This window comes from Manacus vitellinus, unplaced genomic scaffold (assembly GCF_001715985.3).
Source record: "Manacus vitellinus isolate BGI_N305 unplaced genomic scaffold, ASM171598v3 scaffold_0_pilon, whole genome shotgun sequence".
Taxonomy (NCBI): Eukaryota; Metazoa; Chordata; class Aves; order Passeriformes; family Pipridae; genus Manacus; species Manacus vitellinus.
Window position 1 is genome coordinate 44522667 of NW_021938789.1, and position 24788 is coordinate 44547454.

A 24788-nucleotide genomic window follows, 5' to 3' on the forward strand; every position below is an offset into this window, starting at 1 on the left:
TCAGACTGTACTGAACCCTTGAGGTAGGTTTCCACTCTGCGTTATCCTTTGGTGATGCCTGCCTTTCATCATTGATTCAAATGTGAGGTTAGGGCATTTAGCTGGCTAACGTGGCCAGCTGTTACAATTTGTTTTCTTCTTCCATGTGTCCACATATACAGTGTGACAGAGACACTGGAAAACCTACCAGAGCTAACCCGTTTTTCTCCAGTGTCCATCATCCACCTATATGTGCTAAAGCAACCAGCCTAAATTTAGCAAATAAGAAACTTCCTTTTCATATGTATGAGACAGTTAAAAAGATAAAATTGTCAACAAGATAGAAAGAGAATAAAATGTAGCATTATAGATGCAGGATACTCTTAAGATATATGCAAAATATATGCTATCAGTAAATGCAAATAAGCAACTTTGTCTGCAGTTTTCAAGGGGAATGTATATGACCACAGATCATCAATAAGCTTGTCAACAATCTATGCTTAGAAGTATGAACATCAAGCTGCAAAACGTCAACTGTCTGTGCCTCCATACAGGACTTCACTGCACCTGTAGGCAGTGCCTCCCCTTATCTGAAGGCTGTTCTCTGAGAACTTGGAGAATTCAGCTGATTTCAAGGTTCAGAGTAGAGATGATAAATTTCCAGAATGTACAAGGAGTTGTGGTTGCACTGAGTTCTCTCTTACTGAGCGATAACTTTGTTATCATAGCTGAATCCCTCAACTGCCTTCCCCTTCTCCTAGGACATCTGCCTTCCCTGGAAGTTTTGCAGTAACACGTGGAAGTTGAAAGTGTTAGAATAAATTTGCCCTTTCTGTCCATAACTTCAAATGCTTAATACAGCACATACAAAACCCAGTAAAACTGTCTAACAACATGACTTACTCATGGTTGGTTGAGTTTCCAAGCCTAACATAAGCTCATAAGTGTTACTGTCTTCTGCTTCCTCTCTGCAACGGGTGAAATTATTTGCTGCATTAATCTACAAAGAAAAATAAAGAAGGATATTTGTTTTAGTGACATCATCTCCTACCTTCACACTTTGCTACTGATATAATATTCAACATTCTACTAGGAGGAAAGTGGAGACAGAAACATTGTGCATTTGCAACTGTGTAATGATATACATGTTTTGGCAAACAGAACACACGTATCTCAATACATATAAAGGACACAAGGTTCTGCCATGAACTGATACCAAGTTTGCACAGCAAGGATTGACGCTAATTCATCTTTACCTAGCAGTGCACTGGGCTGTCCAGACAGTTTCCAAGTTTGCTCCCAGCTGTGAAGCACTCATAGATAATGAGAAAGATCAGTAACAGAAAAACACAAAGTCCATAGGACATGACTGAATAGCTCAAGGGTGCACACAGTGCAAGAAATCTCTGGAGAGCTCATTACAAACAGTTCCTGTATCCCAGCGGTTGGTACCAAAAGTCGTGTGTGCACTGAAAAACCAGAAATGGGACTGCAAAGCATGTTAGCAGTTCTACCCAGTGACCAAATGTGGTGAAGCGGTTTTTTGTTCCTCTAGAAAGTTGTTACATTCACACAGTGCTATTCAAAATTAGCCTCAGGAGGGTCAGAACAATCAGTTTTCTAAAACATTATCAACGTATTTCTTCAAGCAGAAGAGATACAAACCTCTACTCACCCACAGCAGCTAAAAGCAAACCTGTAATACTACAACAGACAGTTCTGTTGTCTTAAAATACAGAACACACATTTGCTAATTGCTGACTTTCAGAAACAACTGGAATTTCAAAAGGTGATAGGTTTTTAAAGAAATCCAACAGGACCTTGATTCCCATGTACATGGGATATGAAACTATCCTCCACAGACACAGTGGAGCCCTCAACAATTATTCAGGAATTTTGAATCACAAAACTCTGGGGGTTTGAATACATCAACCCCAAAGCAGGTAAGGAAAGAGCATGGTCCATATATCATCCAGACTGCAAGATTAAGTACAAGTAGAAGAGTGGACTGTGGAGTTCACAGTCAAGAGGAAGAACTGATCTGTAGTTACACCATTCTGCACAGCACAGAAACTGATTCTCAGGAGCTCATGCCAGACTCTCAAGAAGTTTGTTCCTAGTATCCTGCTGTCTCCTGGCACCCACAACCATTGTCTCAGGGACAGAGTTCTTGCTGCATGAAAGAGGAAAAAAATTTGAGAAACAGAGAGTTTTTCTGTGGAACTGAGAATGCCTTCTTTCCAGAAGCTCTTGTACACAGTCACCTCATGAATAGCAGTCCGGAGATGGTGCAGCCATCAGACTGTACAACAGGTGCCTCTCTGGCCTGCTTTGCTGCTCTAAGAATACACCTGGATCCCTACACAGCTATGCTTGCTTCCAACAATAAAGTATTAATCTCTGCCTTCTGTGCCCATACAATGTGTGCATCAGTGAGAGAATCCTGTTTTTCTTGAACTTCCCCATAATTTCTGTGGTTCCTCTATACTTTGCAGAAACAGGATACATCTTAAAAGCCCCAAAGTTAGAGCTTTACAGAATATTTATTTTCAAAAGATTTAGGCCTGCATGTGCTAAATGTAAGTGTACGTTGTGAGAATAAATAAGGTCTAATAAATAAATATGTTTCCTGTGAAGAGAGGATGTGTGTAGAAGAAATCAAGCAAGGAGAGTTCTAAGATATATTAAGTTCTCCTGCTATGACACTGGAGTAAAACGTCAGAGAAAATCTTTCAAAGTCTCCACTTTTATCTTTGTAAACATGAAGTACTCGTGGATATACAGTTGGTAGAATGAAGTCAAAAGGGTAAGTGGAAGAAACAAATGGCATTTGCTGATTTTCTTCAACACAGATATTTCTCAGCTGAAGGAAACCTGGTGACTCACAGAAAAACAACAGAATAGATATGATTAATATGCATTTTTGAAACTTCAATGTTTCAAAAGACTGAAGGTCAGCCACCCTGGTAGCTTATAATGGCTCTAATGACAATGCTGAATCTTTGGGAATTCAGGGTGCAATTTAGAAGTTTAGCCCCTGACTACACTTTCTAAAAGTCTCCAGGACCTGTGAGACACAGAAAAGTTGAACAGATGGAAACGATCTTTAACTAAATATGGTTACACTAGAAAAAAAATTCTGTATAATGCAAATTAATAACAGAAGTCTCCTCTGACACTGGGTATGATGACACCGTGCATCTGAAACCAGTGCAGCATCTTCAAAGGCAGTCCTTATTTAAGAATGCAAACCAACATAGCTAAATCAGAATAATGCCATGGCTCAGCTTGCAAACCTTGCCACGATGCCCTGAACAAATGCCCATTACTTTTAGGTCTTTTATATGGGCTGGGTCATGTAACTTGAATGTAACAGCATAGTTAGCATGATGTTTCTACATTTAGGGTGTTGAGTACAACTCATGCACAGATCTGAACTTCCAAGTCATTTGAGCCTGTTGGGTTGAAAATGGGTCTTTGATTTATACTGAGATTTCTTATGGCTGTCAAGTCACCTTCCAAAGGAAGAACTAGCTTCATTGGGAACCAGTATTACAATAAAAAAGGTATAAAAAAGTTGTTGCTGTCAGTACAGAACTGCCCCCGACCGACTACGGGAAAGGGCTCTGAGTTTTTGAAATTAGTTTGTGAATTGAGAAAATAGTTTCCTTACCTCAGGATGCAACGAGAATGTTGGGATGAACTGAAAGTCCTCTGAGAGACTGATGATGTTTCGAGTTCTGAGATTAAATGCCATCTCTCAACATCAAAAAGTAGATACTTAATTTTCTTTCAGTTATGTATTTTAAGTGTCTTGATTAACTGTCTTTCAAAAAGGTCAAGTTTTTGAATACCTTCAAAGCTGTCCCTTATAAGAGGGACAAAGCCTGAATTGATTTATCTCAGTTATTTACTCAGGAATTCATTATCAAAGTTATTATTACCCACCTTGTCAGCATTTCTTACAATGCTCTTCTGAAAAGCCATCTTTTTAAGGCACGTTTTCAAAAGATTTTCTCCTTGTTATACAAAGGATTTTCCTATCCCTCAAAGTATTTTCCTCCAATGACGCTGTACTGAGACAGAATCATCTCCTCTGGCAAGGGCCCACACCATTGAAATTGGGTACGTTATACCTTCTTGTATAGTCAGGAGTGAAACTGAAGAATTCAGAGGAATTTAACCCACTGGTGATACTTAGATATGGCAAGAGTGAGAAGCACCTGGACATTGTATTTAATTTATAAACAGATACTCACAGATAAATATATCAATCACGGCTCACATTAATCCTTATGCATAAGATATAAAGGGATATATCTAAAAATATATCTGTACCTTATATTCCTAGAAAAAAAAGTAAGACAGGACTACTGATGGCACATTGCTCAATAGCTTTCAAAAATCAGATCTTCATGCTTAAATTGGGTCTGGGATAATGCTTAGAGTAATAATACATTAATTCATATGATTCTTATGCGTTTTATTGTTTTCCAGTTGTCCATTAGTTGTCCTTTTCTTTCATTAAATTAGCCCTTAGTAAGTTGAAATTCCACTGTATATATATATCTTTTTACGCTGAATAATTACATGCCTTGTGAGTTTAAATTCAGACTTACACCTCTATTTCATCTTATTGTACTGGTATTTTTTTAAAAAAATTAAATGTACATAACAAAGCCTTTTGTGTCTCTGCTGTACTTTGGAAACTCATGCTGTCTCCTACATCCTCAGTTTTTCTGGATTGCAGCAATTAGGAAAATTGATGGAGAAAGTCCTTATCGTTGCTTGTAAAATTCTCATTGAGCCCTTTGACAAGACACTCTCTTCAGTTAGGGTTGAATTAAAAAAGAATTACTGGAAGTTAGCTCCCTGACATGATATAGGGCAATGCATAGAAGTGCACTGGAATATTTAAATTTTTTTTAAACTAAAAGAGAGGTGCTTAAATATCAAAGGCACCATTAAAATGTTGATATGGACTTGACAGTCTTGTACCTCTGTCTTGAAAAATCTGTCATCCCATCTGTTGATATCCTCTCATTTCTTGCAGACTTGGTCAAGTCACAGCTCTGTGCTGTTCAGTGTTCAGTGTCATTGTACCTAATAGTTCAAGTGCTGCCTTGGCAAACTCCTGAAAACTGAACAAGACACATTATTCCAGAAACACTTAAGATGCTAAATGAAATATATATTCTGCAAAGTTCTGCAGAGAATTTTTTCACTAAACACTAAAACTCGGACTATTTTCTTTCCTTCATGTAATTGAGGCTGTCCTAGGATATACTTCACAGCACTTTCCCCAGATATCCTCTGCTTCAGGATGGAGTGATGCTTTTTTATCCTGTGTAAAAAATGTGTGAAGAACATCATGTGTTCCTTCCTCAAGACAAGATTTTGTCTCCTGAAAGTTAGTGCATTACTGCCTGAGGTAGGCAATGCCCTTCTCCTTTTCCATACAAATTATCTTCACTGTAGCCAGTATTTCAAGTAGGAGAGCACAAAAAAGGCAGCTCCCTGCAGTCAGTCTCACAAAGCCCATACTTTATAGGATTACTGCTGGCCACATCTAGATTTTAATTCCAATCTTAATTCAATTTTAACACTTCAGTCAGTCCATCTGCCTAACAGTTTTCTTCATCAAGCCTTTTTCTGGGAGAGACAAGACTTCAAACACTAGATTAAACTGAAGGTGCTGCCTTTAATTTGTTTAGGACAAAGACAATTTGATCTTCTTCTGGACTCCAGGGCATTTCCAGCTGCCTGTTGGATAGCATTCAGGTTTGCTATTAGACATCTTAAAATCACTATGCAGTCACACTAAGGCCTGTTCTTTCAGGGTTGATACAGATTTGGTTGCCTGATTTGTTTATAACACATCACCACAACATTCCTTCTTATCCCGCTCCCAAAGTTCGTAGTTCTTCCAAGAGACACATTGCTTGTTCATCTGTCTCCTAACTCAGCATTTCAGATCAGAGGACAGGCATGGCCATCCTAAAGACACAGCTTAGGCAGCCTCTTCTGACTGCTAAGTAACAAGATAACATTGCCAGTCACCTGGAGTTGAACCTGTGCTGAACATCAGAAAACATCAGTTTCTACCGCTTGACTTCTTTGAGATGCACCAGTCTGAAAGACTCCAAGAGCTGCCCTCTGCTAACCTGGAGCCCTGATTCTCCTGGACTCTGAGAAACAAGTAGTCACATTCTGGTTAAAGCTATCCCAGCCTACATGGACTTGCCAGAAAGGCTACAAGAGTATGCAGAGCCCAGGTGCAAGTACAGCAGTGCTTTTAAAATTATTTGATACCAACTGTGGAGGTACATGGATGCCTATGTCTTTGGAGTCAGTGCATCCTAAAGAAAAGCAGTATAAAACCAAGAGGACATGGTCTCATTTGCCCTTTTTCTTTTAGCACATTGTCTTTATTTTTTCTCTTCAGTGCAGACCTCAATATGTCATACAGTTCTTTCTGAAAAGTGAAATCAACAGCTTTGGAAACCTAGAAGTAGATGTGAACTGTGAACACTTCAAAACTTCATGTAACTGGATAACAGTATGTCCATTCATAATATCACTTCACTGGATCATGAAATTTGAAAAACTTTTCTATTCTTTAAATTGCTAATAGGGTACTGAATAGTACAGGAAACAGACAACACTAATTAATAAGCATTTCCATTTTGACTATGAATCACTGAAAACTAGCCTTATAAAAACATTTCTCATTCTTTCTGGTTTCTCTTGTTAGCTGCATTTCATTTTGTGCCTTAGTCTTTCTCACAGTATCCTTAAGTGCCTGTGTTACAATTCTGACTTTGACCTTAGTAACCTGATACAGTTTCTACTTCCTATGGACTTTATTTTACTATTTGGGGTTGTTTTACACTCTTTCAACCTTTCTTTCACAATGAGGTAGGTATGCACTTTGATATGTTTTCCTTTGAAATCTGCTGCTATTATGTTGATATTTTTCATTTCCATCACAGAAACTGTATATAATAATATATCTTAGATTGCTCTCACCAAGGTTACCCTGTCTGGACAACCTCAATGATTTCCTCTTCTTTATTTACAGAGAAAAGAGTCTTCTAGCTATTTCCTTCACCTTAAATGTTAAAATCTTACCAATGCATTGAAAAACCTATTGGATAATGTTTCCCACTGTATTCCTTTCCAGGCACATGCTGGTGATCTGGACCTCAGAGCAAGCCTATGCGCTGGTACACAAGCTGTTTCCCCTTTGTTTCCTGGACAAGCTATACTCTTTCATAAAAATCGTATGAATTATTCCATCATCTACCTATTAGACAAATATTGCCAGTTTGGTCACATAAAAGAACTGTATCCTTATCTTAACATACCTAAGATTTTTGAGCACTAGCCTACTTTTCTCTTCCTTATTATTTCTTTAGGCTAAAAATCCCCACCCCTTCCCATTTTGCAGACAACACAAATCACTGTTGATCAGCAATCCAGATTCTAGAAAAGGGACATAGCATAAGCAACCTAAGACTCAATTTGAGAACAATAAGGCCTAGTATGATCATGACAAGTTCTCATGAGGTATGTGTTTTACCTATTCAATTCAAAGTACTGGCATGAACACCAAAAGAAAATACGCTGGCTTCCTTCTGAAAAAGTATGCTGGATTCTTCTAGAGAAGGTCAACTTGCAAAAAAACCCAAACCACCAAACTGAAACAAAACAAAACAACAACAACAACCCCCCCCACACACAAAACAACCCTCCCTCTCAAAAAACCAACCGCCATAACCAAAACCTGCAAACAAATCCCCCCGGTTCCTACAACCTCTCTAATGCAAAGTGAGAAGTCTCTTCCAGATAATTTAACGAGAAAACCACAAACCTGTTTTTCAGTAATTTCATGGCCTTTTCCCTGTGACTGTTTGATGTAATGGAAACCTTACTGATCTCTTCACGAACTGCACAACTGAAAACCAGGATTGCCTCTGATAAAAAAACTCACAGAAAAAGCTCAGCTGATCTTCCCACAAAATCTACTTTCATGTATGCTGTGAAGATATAGAAATAGATTAAATACAATACAAAGGACTGCCATACTTTGAATTCTATGCCCTATGTTGGTATTTCTGATCTCAGGAGCAGAAAAATATTCCATCAGTTCCTGTTTCATTACTGAATAATTTTTTGGTTTTGGCCCTAACATACTCATTTGGAAACTCAGTTCTTTTTCTTACTTAGCATTAAAGCATCAACATAATATATTCTTTAGCCCTACACTTCTTCCAAGTGCTTTCCACACAGCCAAGTTTGCTTTTTAACATTAGCTGGTTTTGGGTGGGTGACATATTCACATTTCATGTAGAAAGGACTTAAATTCTGTAAAAGTAGGACTAGATTCCTACTTCTTTAAGTACTACCAGAATAACAACTTTAAGGCTAGCTTTATGGAGCACTTCAGGGTATTTTCTGATGGACAAACACTGTGACTTCAGTGACAATGAAGACAGATTCACCTTTCAGTAAAAACTTATATTGGGGTGAATGTGGAGAGCCCTTCCCAAAAGGAAGGGCTGTCCTTCTGGCCTACTCTCTTCCATCTGCCCCAGAAGGCAGCAGCCACAATAAAAAACCACTTTCCTCTGTTGCTAGATATCAAGTGGCATACTTGGCAGGTTATTTATTTCCACAGGAGGTGAACTGTGCTGGCAAAACCAAAAGCCCAAGCTGGGTGCCTCCCAGGGGGAGGGGTCTTCTCCTGTGCTCTGAAGGCTTTATTAACCAGAGGGTTTCACTGCACTTTTGGCTGACATGGATACAGACATCAGCAGGCAGAAATTACAGAGGTGGGACACTTGCATTGCTTAACAGACTGCAACCATAACTAGAGTATCCTCTCACTGGGAGTGAACTTAAGCAGAGAGGAAAATGGGATGTAAATAGGTAAGTCATCTCAGAACCTCAAGACAGAAAAAACTGATTTCCTTGGCTGGATGTTTCCTCTATTTCCTTGCCATAGGCATACAAGATTTTCTTTCTAATGTCCTTGCTTTCAGAGAAACTGGACTGAAACACAGCAGTTGGATCTTTTTTCCAGCCCCAGGTGATTTGCTTGTACCATTCCTCAGACCTTGCCAGTACTATCTGCTCAGACTCTAGATGCCACAACTGAAGCAGAAAGGATATACTGCCATTTGGCATCATCTTCACAGTTTTTGCTCCTTTTGTCTCACCCTCGCTGTGGTCTACCCTATACTATGCCCATTGTCACTGCTCTACCAGAGCTTTCCAGAACGCAAAGGTGAGAACTAGTACACCCTAGGAAATATTTTCCATTTGCACTCTCAGTACTTCATGAAATGCAAGCAGATGATTTGGCAAACTCTTTTCTTTCATTCAGTTCCAGCTGTATCCCTGAGCCTAGTGACCAAGCACTCTGGTTATAAAATTTTTCTAACTCTCAAGTCTGCATTAATTACTAATTTCACATATTCTACAATGTAAAATATTCATCAAAGTATTGGAAGTGTTTAAGTATTTATTACTCATTTTTCCCAGGGTCCTGTATAAGGATCTGGAGAAATGACTGAAAAAGCCAGCTTCATAAAATTGATTGCATGCATGAGGACAGATCCAACATTGCTGTTCATTAACTTTATTAATGTCAAACACTTTTACTACCCTATTAGCTTGCTTGATAACTCATGCCTGCAAAAAAACATGAGAAAACACAGATTTCTCTAAAGTATGAGTGCAATGAAACATTCAATACAGTGTTACAATCAAAGACAAAAACCACTTGGGAACCTAACCTGGTTGTAAAGCTGGGCAGGTGGGAAGAAAAGTGGTGGAAAGAAGTTTTGCTGCATGTTCTGCTGTGCAATGCTGAAAGACAGCAGCTGAAAGCAGTGTGGGCTGAGCAGCCCAGAGGTTACATCCAGCCCTTGAAACTCTTGAACTTGGCCTCCTGACCCAAGCAAGACTTGCCTTAAAAAAAAGCCAAGAACACCATGTATTATCCTGCCAGTCAAAACTGCTGCTTTCTTCTGCCTGCTCCCCATCTGTCAGAGCAAGCTGATTTGCAAGGCACTCCACCTTCTCAAAGGAGCCATCCCTGATGTACTCCATGCTGCTGGACAAGGTGGGCCCTCAGCTTTGTTCTCTGCTTCACCACAGATGAGAGGGTGTGTCACAGTGCCTAAGCTCTACACCGCACCTTGGACTCGTGCACATCTCAGGCTATGCGCAGGAGCTGCACATGCAGCATTGCTGACCCGGAGAGATCAGCACATCCAGCTCCCAGAAATGAGTCAGAAGACCCTTTTCTGCTCTACTTGTTCATAGGAAAAGTGAAAGGGGATTTTTCTCACTGATGCTGTTCAGTGCTATGTTTTCCATTATTTTCCTTCCAATTTCCTGTGCGTTATTGAGGCCTTGGGATATCAATACAAGATGACAGAATCCTCAGTGCCACTAATAACCATTAGCCAGCTGAGTGAGAGGCAACTGACCTAAACCTGTCTGTGCCACATCAGTCAGACTGCAAAAAGAACACATATTTAACCACAATTAACTGTATTTTTGAACGAAGCTACTCATTCTAGGAACAAAAGGCAATGATTGCTCCATTACTCAAAATGACTTCTCAGAGTTGCAAGCAATCATAATTTATTGCTAACCCCTCATGTCTTTCTCATGTAGCTGTTTACATCATGTGGTTTTTTATCAGATGTCTGGACATAATAAACACAGAAGTGTTGTTGCATCTTAAATACATGACCCCTACCCCCATTATGGCTTTAATATACATCCATTATGCCTTTAACTCCCAACAGTTTTAAGTGTTCAAGGTCAGGATGGACAGGGCTTTAAGCAACATGATCTATTCTGCCTATGGCAGGGACGGCAGATTAGATGATCTTTAAAATTCCCTTTGGACCCAAACTGTTCTCTGATTCTACCTCAACAGGACACACAATTTTCTTTCAAAGGCATGTTCCTGTTGTGTAAAACTTCAGCGTTATCTTTCCCAGAGCACAGATTTCTCTTTCTGGGTCATAGGTGTGTGTATAATTGCTTAATTTATCTGTATGGATTTCAGTTTAACCTGACACTTTCTACTTAATTCATGTTAATTCAAATCAGGAGTATCACATGATCTAATGGACAAGCATACTTATGTGCTGATTAATCCTAACAAATTAGAACAAAAAACCCACATAATAAATAAGGTAGAAAACCAAGCAAGGACACAGAATGGCAGTAAAAATAATACTGTGACATTTGACAATAATTAGTAAAATTCCCTCTGCAATATAATTTGTCAGAAGTCTCAACTGCTATCATATTTTCTGCAATACAGAAATGTTAAAATTCTCATTCTAATGTGCTGAAAGTACATAAATGCACACAACTGCCAGAGATAGACGATTACATAGAATAAATGAGAAATTAAATGCTCCACTGCCAAAGTCTGATGATTTTGTGATCGATTTGGAGCAAATGTATGACTGAAACAATGATCTGTACAATATTAAGAAACTAACAAAACATCAATTAACACCCAACTTTGGGCTCAGATATTTTAATAAGAGCAAAAGGAATTGTTTCATTTGAAAGAATGTATTGTAATCTTAAGTAATTTCCTTCTAGGCTCCCTTACTAAACAACTTCAGTTGCATATCTGCTTTAACTTCATTACAAGTAGATTTATTGCACTGTATATCAGCCAGCATCGCTGAGGTGATCCCTACTTGCAACATTATTCTGTGTAACTTCACACTTACTTTGTATGCCTGTCTATCAAATCACAGCAAACTTTCTGTACCTCTTTTTTTAACTCCTATTTTTCAATGAGTTTCTGGGGAAAAAAGCCCTCTCTTTGTACAAATCACCACCACTGAGAAACAAACAATAAACAAAAAAAAATCAAACTAAGTAAAAACTCAGCATGTCGATAACTGTCCATGTATTCTTACACAGCCTTCATGATTGCGGCTTTGAGAGATAACCATTACTGCAAGAGAAACAAAAAGTTTCTTCTAATAACGGAACTTAATTTAATGGTATGTACAAAAATATATTTTAAAAAATCAAATCATTGCAGCCTCCCTTTGAAAAGTTTGTGCTCTCTTTCCCTCTTCTAAGCATTTATGCTGTTCTCTAATCTAACTACTGAGTATCAAGGGATTTTTCTTCTGAGCATTCAAAAATAAAATTTCTCCTCAGACTCATTTTAGCTCATTTCTCCTTTAATGACAATTCTTGTTACTTCGATTTTCACACACCCACACAACTTTTTGAAAGACTTTCAAATCTTGTAGAGTACTGATTCTGCTGAACAAAATATCCACTGCTGTTTGACAGGCTGTGTAATCATTGCAAACTCCACAAAAGCATTCCTATCTCTCACACAGGTTAATTTTTCAATTTAGCAGGGTAAGAATTTTTTTCTTGCTTTTCTGATTTCTTTTTTCTGGGCAAAGCAATAACCATTCTTCAGAGTGTCTCTCTTTCACTTGATGACAATTACACTGTTTGACCTATCAGTGTAGTTACTAAATTACTACTCCCTTAGCAGATCAAGAGAGAGACAGAGAGAGAATCAAAGAATCGTTTAGGTTAGAAAAGACCTCCAAGGTCATGAAGACCAACCATAGACATAACGCTGCCAAGTCTCACTAAGCCCTATCCCTAAGAGTTGCGGCAGCTTGCAGGACCAAAATCTGAACCAGCCTCCTTCCACCACAAATTGAAACAGGAATGCTCCACTCCTTCGCCAAGCCACCACCTGCTGACCATTTGTCTGTTGAACTTTACAGTTATTAATTTTACTTCCTGCTTATTTCTTTAATGTCTGGGAGATTTTGCTTTAAATTTGTTGAGATCAGTTTATTAAAATACTAATTTCAAGTGGTAATTAACTCCTGGTGGAACCAGCAGTAGCACTGATATGCTCTCAGCTGCAGGAGAGTTCACAGATGCTCAGGTCCCTGGGCAGTGGAGGATTCATTAAGTGACATTTAGGGTATGTGGATGCTGCGAGATGAAGGACCCATTGCATAAGGATTCCCTATGGAAATCTGAACAGGCTTTATATAGACAGACTGGGTCTGGCTGTAAAGGAGTTAACTTTCTTTATAGCAGCCCATATGGTTCTGTGTTGTGGATTCGTCATTAAAACAGTGTCAATAATGCACCCATGTTTTGGTTATTACTGAAGAGTGCTGGTACAGCCTCAATATCTTCTCTTTTTCCTCCTCTGCCCCCTTCCAGGGAATAGGCTGAGGTGGGCAAGAAGCTGGGAGCGCCAATGGATATTCCATGCCATTTAATGTCATGCTCATTAATAGAAAAAGGTGGAGGAAGATGAAGGTGGGCTTTTTGGCTTCCAAGGTGGCTACTTGAAGACTGGCTGGGCATGGGTCTGCCTGTGGGAGGTGGTGAAAGATTTCCTTTGCTTCACTTGTTTTTTCCTCCTCTTTCCTCCACATACTCAACTGTATATGTCTTGGTTTTCTCTTCCTATCCTCTCATTCACTGGAGGTGGGGCGCAGAGGGTGAGTGGGCAGTTGTGTGGGTGCTTAGCTGGCTATGGTCAGCTCACCACACTAGATAAGTACAGCACTGTACTAAAACTAGAACTACTGTTCTAAAACTTCTTGGGCTATGCCAACTTTCAGTATAAGTCACCACACAGTGAAGGCTTCCTCCCATCAATTCACGACAGCTCTCAAGAAGCTGCTGTCCAACTCAAAACTGTGCTGGCACAGCTTTGCCTAGAACCCTAGCACCTCCAAATCTCACTCAGTAATGGAATGAAAATGCTATACCCACAATAGAGATTCCTCATCTTAAGAGAAAGAGAGTATCTGCAGTACATGATTGACAGATATGGAATAAGACAGAATTTTAGATCTCATACCTGTTAATTTCTGTTTTTGTTTCTCTAGCTGGCACATATAAAAACTTTTGTTTTTAAAATCCAAACCAAGAAAAAGTCATTAGCTCTGAAAAGCTCTTTGATTCTCTTAGCAATAATGTGAGCAGGTAAGAATTTTGCCTTTATAAAACAGAATTATGTTTTAGATGACCACAATATCATCTAGGCATGTGAAATGTTTCCGATACTGCAGTGGCATGGCAGCTAATAATAGCTAGATACAAACACATCCAAAAGGGTAATGAGCTAGTGGAAGAGCAACACCTGTGGAAAACTTAAGATTAGAACAACTAAAGAGCTAATGCCTAAAAACAAGAGTAAACAGCTGGCCTTTAGTAAGGTTTTGAGCCCCTGAAATAATCAGTGCTCTACCTGGAAGGAAAGGAAGAGGATGGAGAAGGCATTGAGTAAATACATCAACTGTGCCCACAGCCCAGGAAACTTTCAACCCTTTTCCATGTAATGAGGACAAACATGGTCTGGCTGAGCAAAAGAACATCCTGTCTTTCAGTATGGTTTGTTTCAAAGCCCTGTGCTCCAAGTTACTGAAAAGTATGCCATGGGCTGGAGTCAAAGATATATGTACTGATGCTACCGGCAGAACATTTATGATTTATCACTGGGCTCTAGATCTCCAGCATCAACACATTATTCCTCATTTTCTACCCTGCATCCTGTGTATGCACTGCAGAGTGCTACCCTAACGTGATAAACAGCTGCTGTATTGTGCACCAGAACTACATTTTAGATGCCAATAGTCACAGTATTGTTTGTCATTTGAACTCAAGTAAGAAATTTCTAAAGCTCTCTGGTGACTTCTGAGATTCAGTGCTCTTCTCCCCTGGATCCTGGTAAATGCCCAGAAATTTTTCTTTTTTACAGAAACCAGGAGGACTTTTGCTCTATCTAGCCAACTTTTAAAATATATTGAATTAAAGAGGAGTAGGATAAAGTGCCTAAATCTGTGAAATACCATGGTATTTCTACAATGTGTTCCACATACATGTGCTAAAAATAGAGTTTTCAGATAAAGGTTTTTATATTCAGGTTCTTAAAATCTTTGCATTCCTAAACCATAGCTAAGATAAAGAATGAGAAAAGCAGTTGAAATAGCAGTTATTATCTGTACTGCATTCAACTGTGTCAATTAAAAAACTACTATTCCCATGGCTGTGCATACACACACCAGCAAAAACTGTGTAGTGAAACACTTCTGTGGGAAAACACTAGTTCAGCATGTGGTAATATTAGGCACTTTATAATAAACAAAAGCAGGAAAAAGTTAAAATACGATTTTCCCTCTGAAACATGTATCATGCAAATGACACACCTAGTCCAGCAGATAAATAATTTGCCTCCATAGAATTTAGTTTTCAAAGGTCAAGCAAGGTCCTTCTCTTATTTTTGCTTGACTCTAAATGTATCTAAACTTGGCTCAGGTATTTGTTTTCAGATTCAACTATTAGGAATTTGCAGCCAGTACTCTGGCCATTCTGCATTATTCTTTTAGTTCAGGTATATCTCATAATGTATTAACTGAAGGATGGTGATAGTTAAAGTAATAGAAAGCAAATGAGTAGTGACCTCAACACTATTGTGTTCAGACAAATCATTTCCCTTTAAGGTGCTTTGCTGCTTTCACATATTTCAGCGAACGTTTTTTTTATTTGATGGTTGTATATTTACTACTTTCAACCTCTAATCTATTATCTCAGAAATGCATCCTGCATGTACAGAAAATGGCTAAAAGAGACAAAAAGTCCAGTCTAATTTGGGTCCATTTTGCATACAGCATGCAAACAATATGAAGTCCATTTTTCTGGCTTCTACATGCCATCTGACAATCCAGACCTCCAAACAGAGGAGAGAAGGTAGCAATATAGAAAAAGAATACCAAGCTAATTTTTAAAAAGTTAAACCAAGGTACCTACAACTCAGCAAAACAAAATTCTTTTCAATGATTTGTTATGTCACATAAAGTAACGCTGTGCTTTGCTTGAATATTTCTATCATAGAATCACAGAATGGTCTGAGTTGGAAAGGACCTTAAAGATCATCTAGTTCCAAACTCTCTACCATAGGCAGGGACACCTTCCATCAGGTCAGGTTGCTCAAAGCCCCATTCAACTGGTCTTGAACACTTTCAGGGATGTGGCATCCATAACTTCTCTGGGCAACCTGTTCCAGTGCCTCACCACCTTCACAGCAAAGAATTTTTTCCTAATATCTAATCTAAACCTGCTCTCTGTCAGTTTGAAGCCATTCCCCCTTGTCCTGTCACTACATGCTCTTCTAAAGAGCCTCCCTCCATCTTTCTTGTAGGTTCCCTTCAGGTACTGGAAGGCTCCAATTTGGGCACCCTGAAGCCTTCTCTTTTTCCAGGCTGAACAGTCCCAATTCTCTTAGCCTTTCCTCATAGGAGAGATGCTCCATCCCTCTAAACATCTTGGTGACTATGAAGAGAAACTCCTGATATTTGAGTAAAAAATAATACAACATGAGATGCAACTTAACAGATGTTACTGAAAGAAACAGAAGATTATTTGCCCTAATTTTATAAGGTATTTCTCTCTGAAATGCTCCCATATCTTAAAAAAAATATCCAGTCCTCTTAGCTTTGTTTGCTCTGTGAACAGGAACAAACAGAGAGTGAGCAGCCACTTGTTCTTTCACATTCTTTCCAAGAGTAGATCTATGTAATTTGTACCTGGGATCACATATACTTTGACTCTCTGTGACCTATTGGGAAACCTGATGTAGTATGTGGTCTATGCCCCGAGACAAAAAACATCCTACTTGACCTATGGTGATTCATTCCATCTTTACCACAGCCTGCTTCCAGCTGTAACTGCTTTCCATGTAACCTCCAAAAGTGCACACGCACACAGATATATATAGATATAGACATATAGAGATATAGATATATATGTATGTTACTTGCAGCACTGTATGGTCTCAGAATTTTACATGGACAGATACAGGTTGAAAAGCATAATGCACTGAACTGCACGCTGTGCATCATAGAATCTGTCACAACTGAGGAAAGGTTAAGCAAATATAAATGTTTTGCATAAATCTGAAAGAAATAGATTCCCTGACTGATGACTGAAACACAATTAGTTGCTGCTTGCAGAAGGTAAACAGGTACCTGCTAAAAGCCATTAAAAAAATTACTTTCAATGGTATGACATGCACTCCTTCAGGAGGACAAGAGAGACATAAAGACAAAGAACTATGTAATTTCTGATCTATGCAATTTCTGTTTAAAAAAGGGTGTAACACTTTTTCTTCTCAATTTTAGGGGCGGGGAACCAATCTAACTTGAGTGATCGGCCTGCTTTCATGCTAGTAACATCAGTATTAGAAAATGCTTAGCAAGCACAGCTCACTAAAACTGTATTTGACAGCCATTCTAATGGCAGCTGCTACTAGATTAGACTTGATATGAATATGGATCTCAAATATTACCATTTCAGTGAGCACTTTCAGTTCTCAAGACAAGAAAGAAGGAGCAAATTACAAAATAAGACCCAGGGTGGAAAAAGACTATAAAGCAAGAGAGAAAAAGGGCAAAGAAACCTGTATTTGACATTCAGTGTGTAGTTCCCTACAGCATCATCTTATTTAATACCAGCAATGTTAGTCTACATCCATTACCTTCTCAGTCCCTTACATTTTTCTAATCCACAGTCAGGATCCAAAAGCTTAGTTACTGAGGATGATAATTTAGAGCAGCAGGCCAAGTTTTGCATTAGGCACACATACTTGCTGCATTAGAATAAAACAAGATGCTAATGAACTTGGGATGAAATGTGTTAGAGGACTGGGTTTCTTTCCTGCTCCCATCTCTCTTTCAGACACCTTGTAAGCCACTACTATCAATAATGCAATGCTATGTAACAGAAAAGCAATATAAGCAAATAGATACACTGGAGTTTCTACTAAGCAATTGGATTCTACCTTTTCACTTTAGTTTTTTTAAGTGAATTTCTGTTTTTTCCCTAACAGGACATATAGCAACTTTTAATTAACTCATTCCCCTTTTTCTCCCCAGCACCACACAGAAAGTACCTACTGAGTGTAAAGACTGAGTAACTTTACAAGAGCTCAGGAGCTGGAAGGACCCCAGCAGCGGATGGGAAAAGCAGCAGCAGTGACTTACAAAAGGAGTCCCATTTTATTGTTTCCCCTGGGGCCTCTGCCAGTCATGCTTCACACACTTAGCTGCATGTGCATGCTGGGTAACTCTCGGGGCAGATCTTCATATGCAGTAAAATGTGTGCCAGCCTCAAAGGGACTGTAATATTTTACATGAAACTATACAGCCTATTTTTTTTGTCTTAATACATTTAACAGTGTAGGAAGAATGTCTGAATCTAAAGATCTATAAAACGCACCTATAAAAAGGGGTCCGTGGCGGAAAAAAGAGTTACAAATGGACTGCCACTGACAACTATCACTTCAGGGTCATTTGTCCCAACTGACCTTTTGTTAAATGTGGTTACCCCAGCAAGAAGGAATAAAAAAAAAGCCAAGATAGAGATGGCACTGCATAACCTGTGGTCCATAGCACTCTGGCATTGTTTTTCAGTTGAATGCTTAATGTCCTGCCTTGTCTTTTTGTTTCTCTGTTAAAGTGTAAATTCCCACTTGTGGGAATTTAATAATGCATCTCAACTCTGACATGCAATTCCTGTGATGGGTAAATCTTGGATATTCATGTTTCACTGAATAAACTCATAGTATGTGTAATTTCATACAGATGTGTATGATGCTGAGGAAGTTTAGAAACTGAATGTATTGTGGATTTATTTGAAAATAAACTCTAATACTGAAGAGAGTTAATTGCCACAACAGGCAATTGTGGAACAATGAGGGTTAGAACTTTGCTGGTTCAGGAGGAATGAGTGAATAGTGTGAATAGGAAACCTTAAAATTCAATATGTTTTGAAATTTAAAGGCTTAAGCTGAAACCATAAAGAGAAGACAAAGCTATTGCAGGGGAATTACAGTTTAAGGAATATGAAAACCAACATAACTCAGGTGGTATTTCATACTGGCATTTCCATTCCTGCCTACAATACTTGAAAGGTTTGTTTCTCTGAGTACTGCTTGAACTGTCGTGTTGATGAGTGCTGAGGAACCCAATAATAAAAAAAAATATTTTTCTTGCTTGTTTTTTGACCTAAGGGGCAGGAGGGATACACAAGACCAAATATGTAGCTTTAACAAACTGGTTAAATATACCTAAACATTCCTAAAAAAATATAAAGTCGCATCATAGGTTAATACAAAACTTGCAATTTCCAGCCTGTCTCTACTTCAGCAGCAAGGCAGACATGATAGGATGACAGAAGAGAGACAGATGAACAAGGACTTTGGGGCCTGAGTCATGAATTCATTGACTTACTGCACTGTGGAGCACCAGGTCCTAGTTAATTCATTCTGAATTAGCAAGCAGCAAAACCCACACAGCAACAGAAATCATCAATACAGAAGATACATGGCTTTGACCCTTGGTCATGCCTGCAGGTCATTGTTCCACGGTAACTTGTTCACACTTCACACCTTAGAGTGGTTGCAGACTATGGCACTCGTGTTTATTATACTTTAGAAAAGCTTAGGTTAATAAATGGAAACGAGCTCATGAGTACTGAGCAGACCCCAGGTGATTTCATTATTTCTTAACCATAAATTCAAATGAGATCTTTCCCCTTCAGCACAGCAGATTCTACACTCATACAGGTGCTTTGTATGACTGATGCAATGAAAATACCACAGGAATACAAACACTACCGACATTTTCCAGCAAATAGTTAAATTTTGACACTTCACTAAAAATCATTTCACTAAAGATGATGGTGGTTTGGCACATCTGGAAGAAAGGGGAAAAGAACTGACATACAAGCAGATTCTCTTCTTGCTTCCCAAGATATGTATATAACTCACAAGCCCACATCTTGCTGCCAAAAAGCAAATCGCAGAACTGGACTCTATAGTCTAAGGGACACACACCTTGTGTCATTTTCCCTTCTCATAAGAGAAGATAAAGTAGGAAAAAAATAATAAAATCATACCTCCCTTCTGCACAGTTCCAGTTACACAGTTTTGGAAACCATGGGGTCCTCCGTAACCTTGGTTTGTCTTTGAAGTGAGCAAGCAGAAGAGGCAATAAAATGTTTAAGAGAAGGATGAGAGAACAGATGAACATACACTACCAAACTCAGTGTCTAACAACAAATGATTCAACATAAGAGACTGAATTGAGGTTTTTATACATCAGCAGTCCTCCAGGGTAGACATTCAATAGGATGGTTATTTATTGACTCAATTGAAATCTTAATAGATGAATGGCAACCTTGTTTCTATGACAAGGAATTGATGTTTCTCGGGGGAGGAAGTTTTAGTACTTCCTACTACTTTTACATTGTAGTAGACCAAGGAAATTGCAGAAGTTAACACAAAAGACTCATATTTGAGACAGAAAAGAAATTTTACCTGAAGAGATTAATTTAGGAAATATTCTTCATCATAACCTCTGTCCACACACTGAAATAGCAACTATGACTCTTCAGCCTGATTTGGTGAAATACACAATTTAGAAGCTTTAGGGACAGCTTTCACTACATTTTTATGTTTCACTTCATTTTCCTCTACATGTTTGTCTGTTTAACCAGTCAGGACACTCAGATTTTTCTTTTTTGCCAGGTTAACTTTTTGATTACCTTATATAACAAAACACTGTCAATGTTCAAGACACAAATACCCAGTCTAGAAAAAACGTGCAACTTCCAAATTGCTTTTGGTAATATAAGAAAAAAGTAGAAACCCATGTAAACTAGAGCTCTCCAGAACTCCAAAGTGTTGGCACACAAGTCCCTGTAGGATGTATATGAACAGGCTTTCACTGAAATTACAAGGCAAAAATTAATCAATCAGCTTAATTGTGTTCTATTTTCAGTAGCAAAGGTGTCACTGTTATCAACTGTTGCAATTTTTAAGACTTGATGATCCTTGTGAGTCCCTTCCAACAGGGCATATTCTGTGATTCTGTGCAAAAAGAAAGAGGGAGAGAGGGAGACGGGAAAAGGAGAAGAGGGGAAGAGGAGGAGGGGAAGAGAGGGAGAGGAAGGAAAAAGGAAAGAAGAAAGAAGAAAAAAAAAGGAAAAAGGGAAAAGGAAAAAAAAAAAGGAAAAAAGAAAAAAAGGAAAAAAAGGAAAAAGAAAAAATAGGAAAAGAAGAAAAAAGAAAAAAAGAATGCTTCCTAAAGCTTCAAAGAATTTACCAGAAAAATACATATAGCCATGAAAAACAGACAAAATGAAACAGAGAGAGACAGAAAAGGAGAACAAGAAAGAAAGAGAAAGCAAGTAACAAAGCAGGAAAAAATAACATTCAAATCAAGCTGATGGTTCCAACTTGGCATATTCTGTGATAACAGTCAGAATATTATGCCTCCTCTTCAGGCAGTCTTAAGAGAAGATAACTCACATAAATTTAGCAAGTAAGGTAGTTCATGTTCTTCATATGAAAAGAGAGTTTTGTTTGCACACACATATGTGATATTTATGACATCACCTATGACACCTGTGGCTGAAGGTAAATTGTTGCTATGTTAGAAACAGCACTTGGAAAATGTAGCAGTTCCTTAAAAATCACTGGAGCAGCACAGCCGTTTCCAGTTTTTTTCACTTTGCAGACCAATTTGCAGATAAGGCTTTTTTGTTCCTTTTGTGGGGTTCAAAAAGCAAAAAGAAATTGAGAGTATGTGGAGATAGCTGCAGCGAATCTTGGGAAAGAACTGGAAACACCTAGAAATGAGAAGATCCTGTGGGAGCTTCAGCAAGTGAGCAGTAGAAGAGCCATCCTGATACACTGACGACATATGATGCAAAAGAGCAACACTGTGCACACAAAAAAAGGGTATCAGCTGACAGTCCTTGATCAAGAGAAAGAACAGCGGTATATAAACAGGGAGGCAACTTCCTACAAAGACAAATATATGTCATGACCCAACACCCACTAAAGCAAACAAGTTTTGTACAGAGTACTGATGCCATTTTTATCTCCTGTCAAACACCAACATCACCACTTGAACTTCCTCTTCCAGAAGCAACAACTGGCACTGGAAAATTTCTACAGTAATAAAGAAAATCATGCTATCTTCTACTCAGACTCACAATCTAGACACCATCTTCCTGTTTTTTTATCACTGCAATCTGTAAAAAAAAGGTTCTGGTAAATGGATTTTTCTACTCCTCTCATATTCTAAAATGATTAAAAAAACCCTGTGAAGCTGAAATGTGTGGTATTGAAAAAGAACCAAACAACAAACCAAACAAAAAATTAATCAAATTCTTCTCCTTTTCTGAAAGCTGCTCTTAGCTGTGTATACAAGGTGCTACATAGTCTTGATTATATCCTACCTGCCAGATAGGCACATCTCTGTTTTGTCCTACAATGTTTGGCTGTTTGGTTTCATTTTTCTTAGGTCCCTGCAAAAACTCCAGTTTCTTTCTCTAATGTTCTCTCTTGGTAGAGACTAATTACTATGACTTTCTCAGGACTGCAGTGTGAGGGCTGTAAGAGCAAATGCTGGCTCCTGAGACCCCATAATTCCTTAGGCATTAATTTGTCACATGCTCCAACCTTGTGCATAAGGGGTCAAGTTAAAGTTCATATAATCTCTAAATTTTTCAAGGGGTCTAGACTCTTTACCTAAAGCAGTAGCATAAAAAATACAGATATCTGTGAAACAACAGATGCTCACACGCCCTACTGCACTTCAAATTCCTTGCCATATTTCAGCATTCCTTGGGGCTAGGTCAGAGGTTCAACGCACAGCCTTTCTTGAGAAAAGGGAACTAGTTTATCCCTTTTAAGGCAGTCTGTTCCCTTTTCTTCTCTGCTCCAAATCTCCTTACTTCAAGCACTTTTGTTTTATAATCCCCATCCTCTTCACCTGGGGACTCCTCCATCAGCCTCCTTAGGTCAGCCAAGTCCCACGAGCTGATCTGTTGCTAAGTTACTACTCCTCTGTGTTTCAGACTCAAAAATGATTGGTCTGGGGCAACAGCCAACTTTTTGTAAAATATCACTCTATTTAAGCACATGTTCATTGTAGTTAAGATGACCTGTTATTTTTGCTCCCTGGCATTGCAGATACTGTCCCTCTTCTCCCTGGTAGATTTTATAACAATAAAGGAACAACTGCCAAGAAAGAAACCAAGCTCCATGTTCACACTGGGGTTTGTAGTGTGTTGTAGAGTCTGTTCCCAACACTGAACACCCATGCTGCACAAAAAAGCCCACTCTCCCCCTCCCTTTTTGACTGCATGTGACAAACCTAGAGAACATACTCAAAACATATGCTTTTGCTGTACATGGAGCTAATTGTGTCAGCTGTATTTTGCTGTAGTAAATGGGTAGACTTGTATGTATGGACTTGCTGTGCTGTTTCCATCAGAACTCAAATCCATTACAATTTGATCTTCCTACACAGCATTTTTCAAATTTTGCAGATCTTATAGCTTTTTTCCTCAAAATCTGAAGTTACAGCCTGATTGTTATTTCCCAGTTGCTAGTTGTAAATCACATTAATTCCCCCTGCCTTAGCTGAATTATTCTAGATTACCTGAGCATCCATGAATGGAGAATCAAGAAATTCAGAGAAAATGAGACAAAAGTTTTCCCCTTACTTGATTCCTGCAGGCAAATAACTGTCTACCACATGAGATCTGATGAGCACTAGACTAGTGCCTCAGTCTGTATTCTTGGAGAGATTGTTAGTGGTTCCAGACTGCCACAAATTTTTCAAACTCCTCCCTATGTCCAGCCACAAATTTCACAATCCTTCCACTGCCTTGGCATTCTTAGGGAGAACACCTGCATATGTTTACCTTACAGAACCTTAAATAAAAATTACAGCTTAAACAGGAAAAGAAAATGAGTTTAGCAATACACTGGACATTGAAATTAGTGTAGGTTCAAAACTGAGTTTGTTTACTGTAGAAACTTTTTCCAAAAGCTTTATTTTCAATATATAGCATTGTATTCTCATATTTTACAGAGCAAGTGCTTGCAAGATAAAAGACTATTGACAGTGAATAAAAAAAGGCATGAAAACTCTGGTCTCAATGGTGTTAAAAATAATCTAGCTGCTGAAGATACACAGAGGTAACCTAAAATAGCTAAAAAAGATAGGATACAGAATGAACTTATACATGAAATTGTTGCAAGATTGTTGTTTCAGAGGCCATCTTTTATTCTGGAAAGCAGTTTTTGTTATCTGTCTAGGCCACCACCAATGAGCACAGAAGGGACCTCCCAGAAAACACAACTGCTCCTTCCCACATGCACATCCACATTCCCACCAAGAGGCATTCCAGACACCCTGCCTGGGAATCCAGACTGAGAGATACCCTGCAGGGTATTTGTCTTGTAATGTAAATAGAGGCTTTATGTATTTTTCAGATGCTATCTCACAAGAGACTCTTATTCAGGAGGACATTTATTTGTCCCTAGTGTCTTCACAGTCATAGAAGAGAATGAGGCCTGCAGGTTGATTGGAAAACCATTTATTACTCAGAAGCGAAGGGCCATGAGGTGCTGCGTGCATCCAGGCAGCACCACTGCCATCAACAGGAACTGTGTGCCAGGTGGATTTCAGGAAAGGGCAGGATGTTTTCCTCTGTTACTGGTGTTAGAATTCTTCAAGATTACCAACAAAGTAATGACATAAAATAGGGTAGTTATGAAAAAAAAAAAGTGAATTATGAGCTTATACTGACTGCAAAGTTTGTTCTCCTTCTAAAAACAAATTATTTTTTGCATTTATACAGAATTTATACTTGGCATTTGACATCCTGCATTACCTGTG

At 38.6% G+C, this 24788-nt stretch overlaps 1 protein-coding gene across 1 annotated transcript in view; it reads right to left on the reverse strand.

Annotated features, from left to right (window-relative positions):
* The window catches only part of BANK1 (B cell scaffold protein with ankyrin repeats 1), a gene marked incomplete at its 3' end in the record, with an annotated part of 120938 nt that overhangs the window by 15352 nt on the left and 80798 nt on the right, over window positions 1-24788 (reverse strand). Inside the window, 1 exon segment of the mRNA XM_008933279.3 lies at window positions 883-979. Within this exon segment, the coding sequence (XP_008931527.2) occupies window positions 883-979 (97 nt within the window).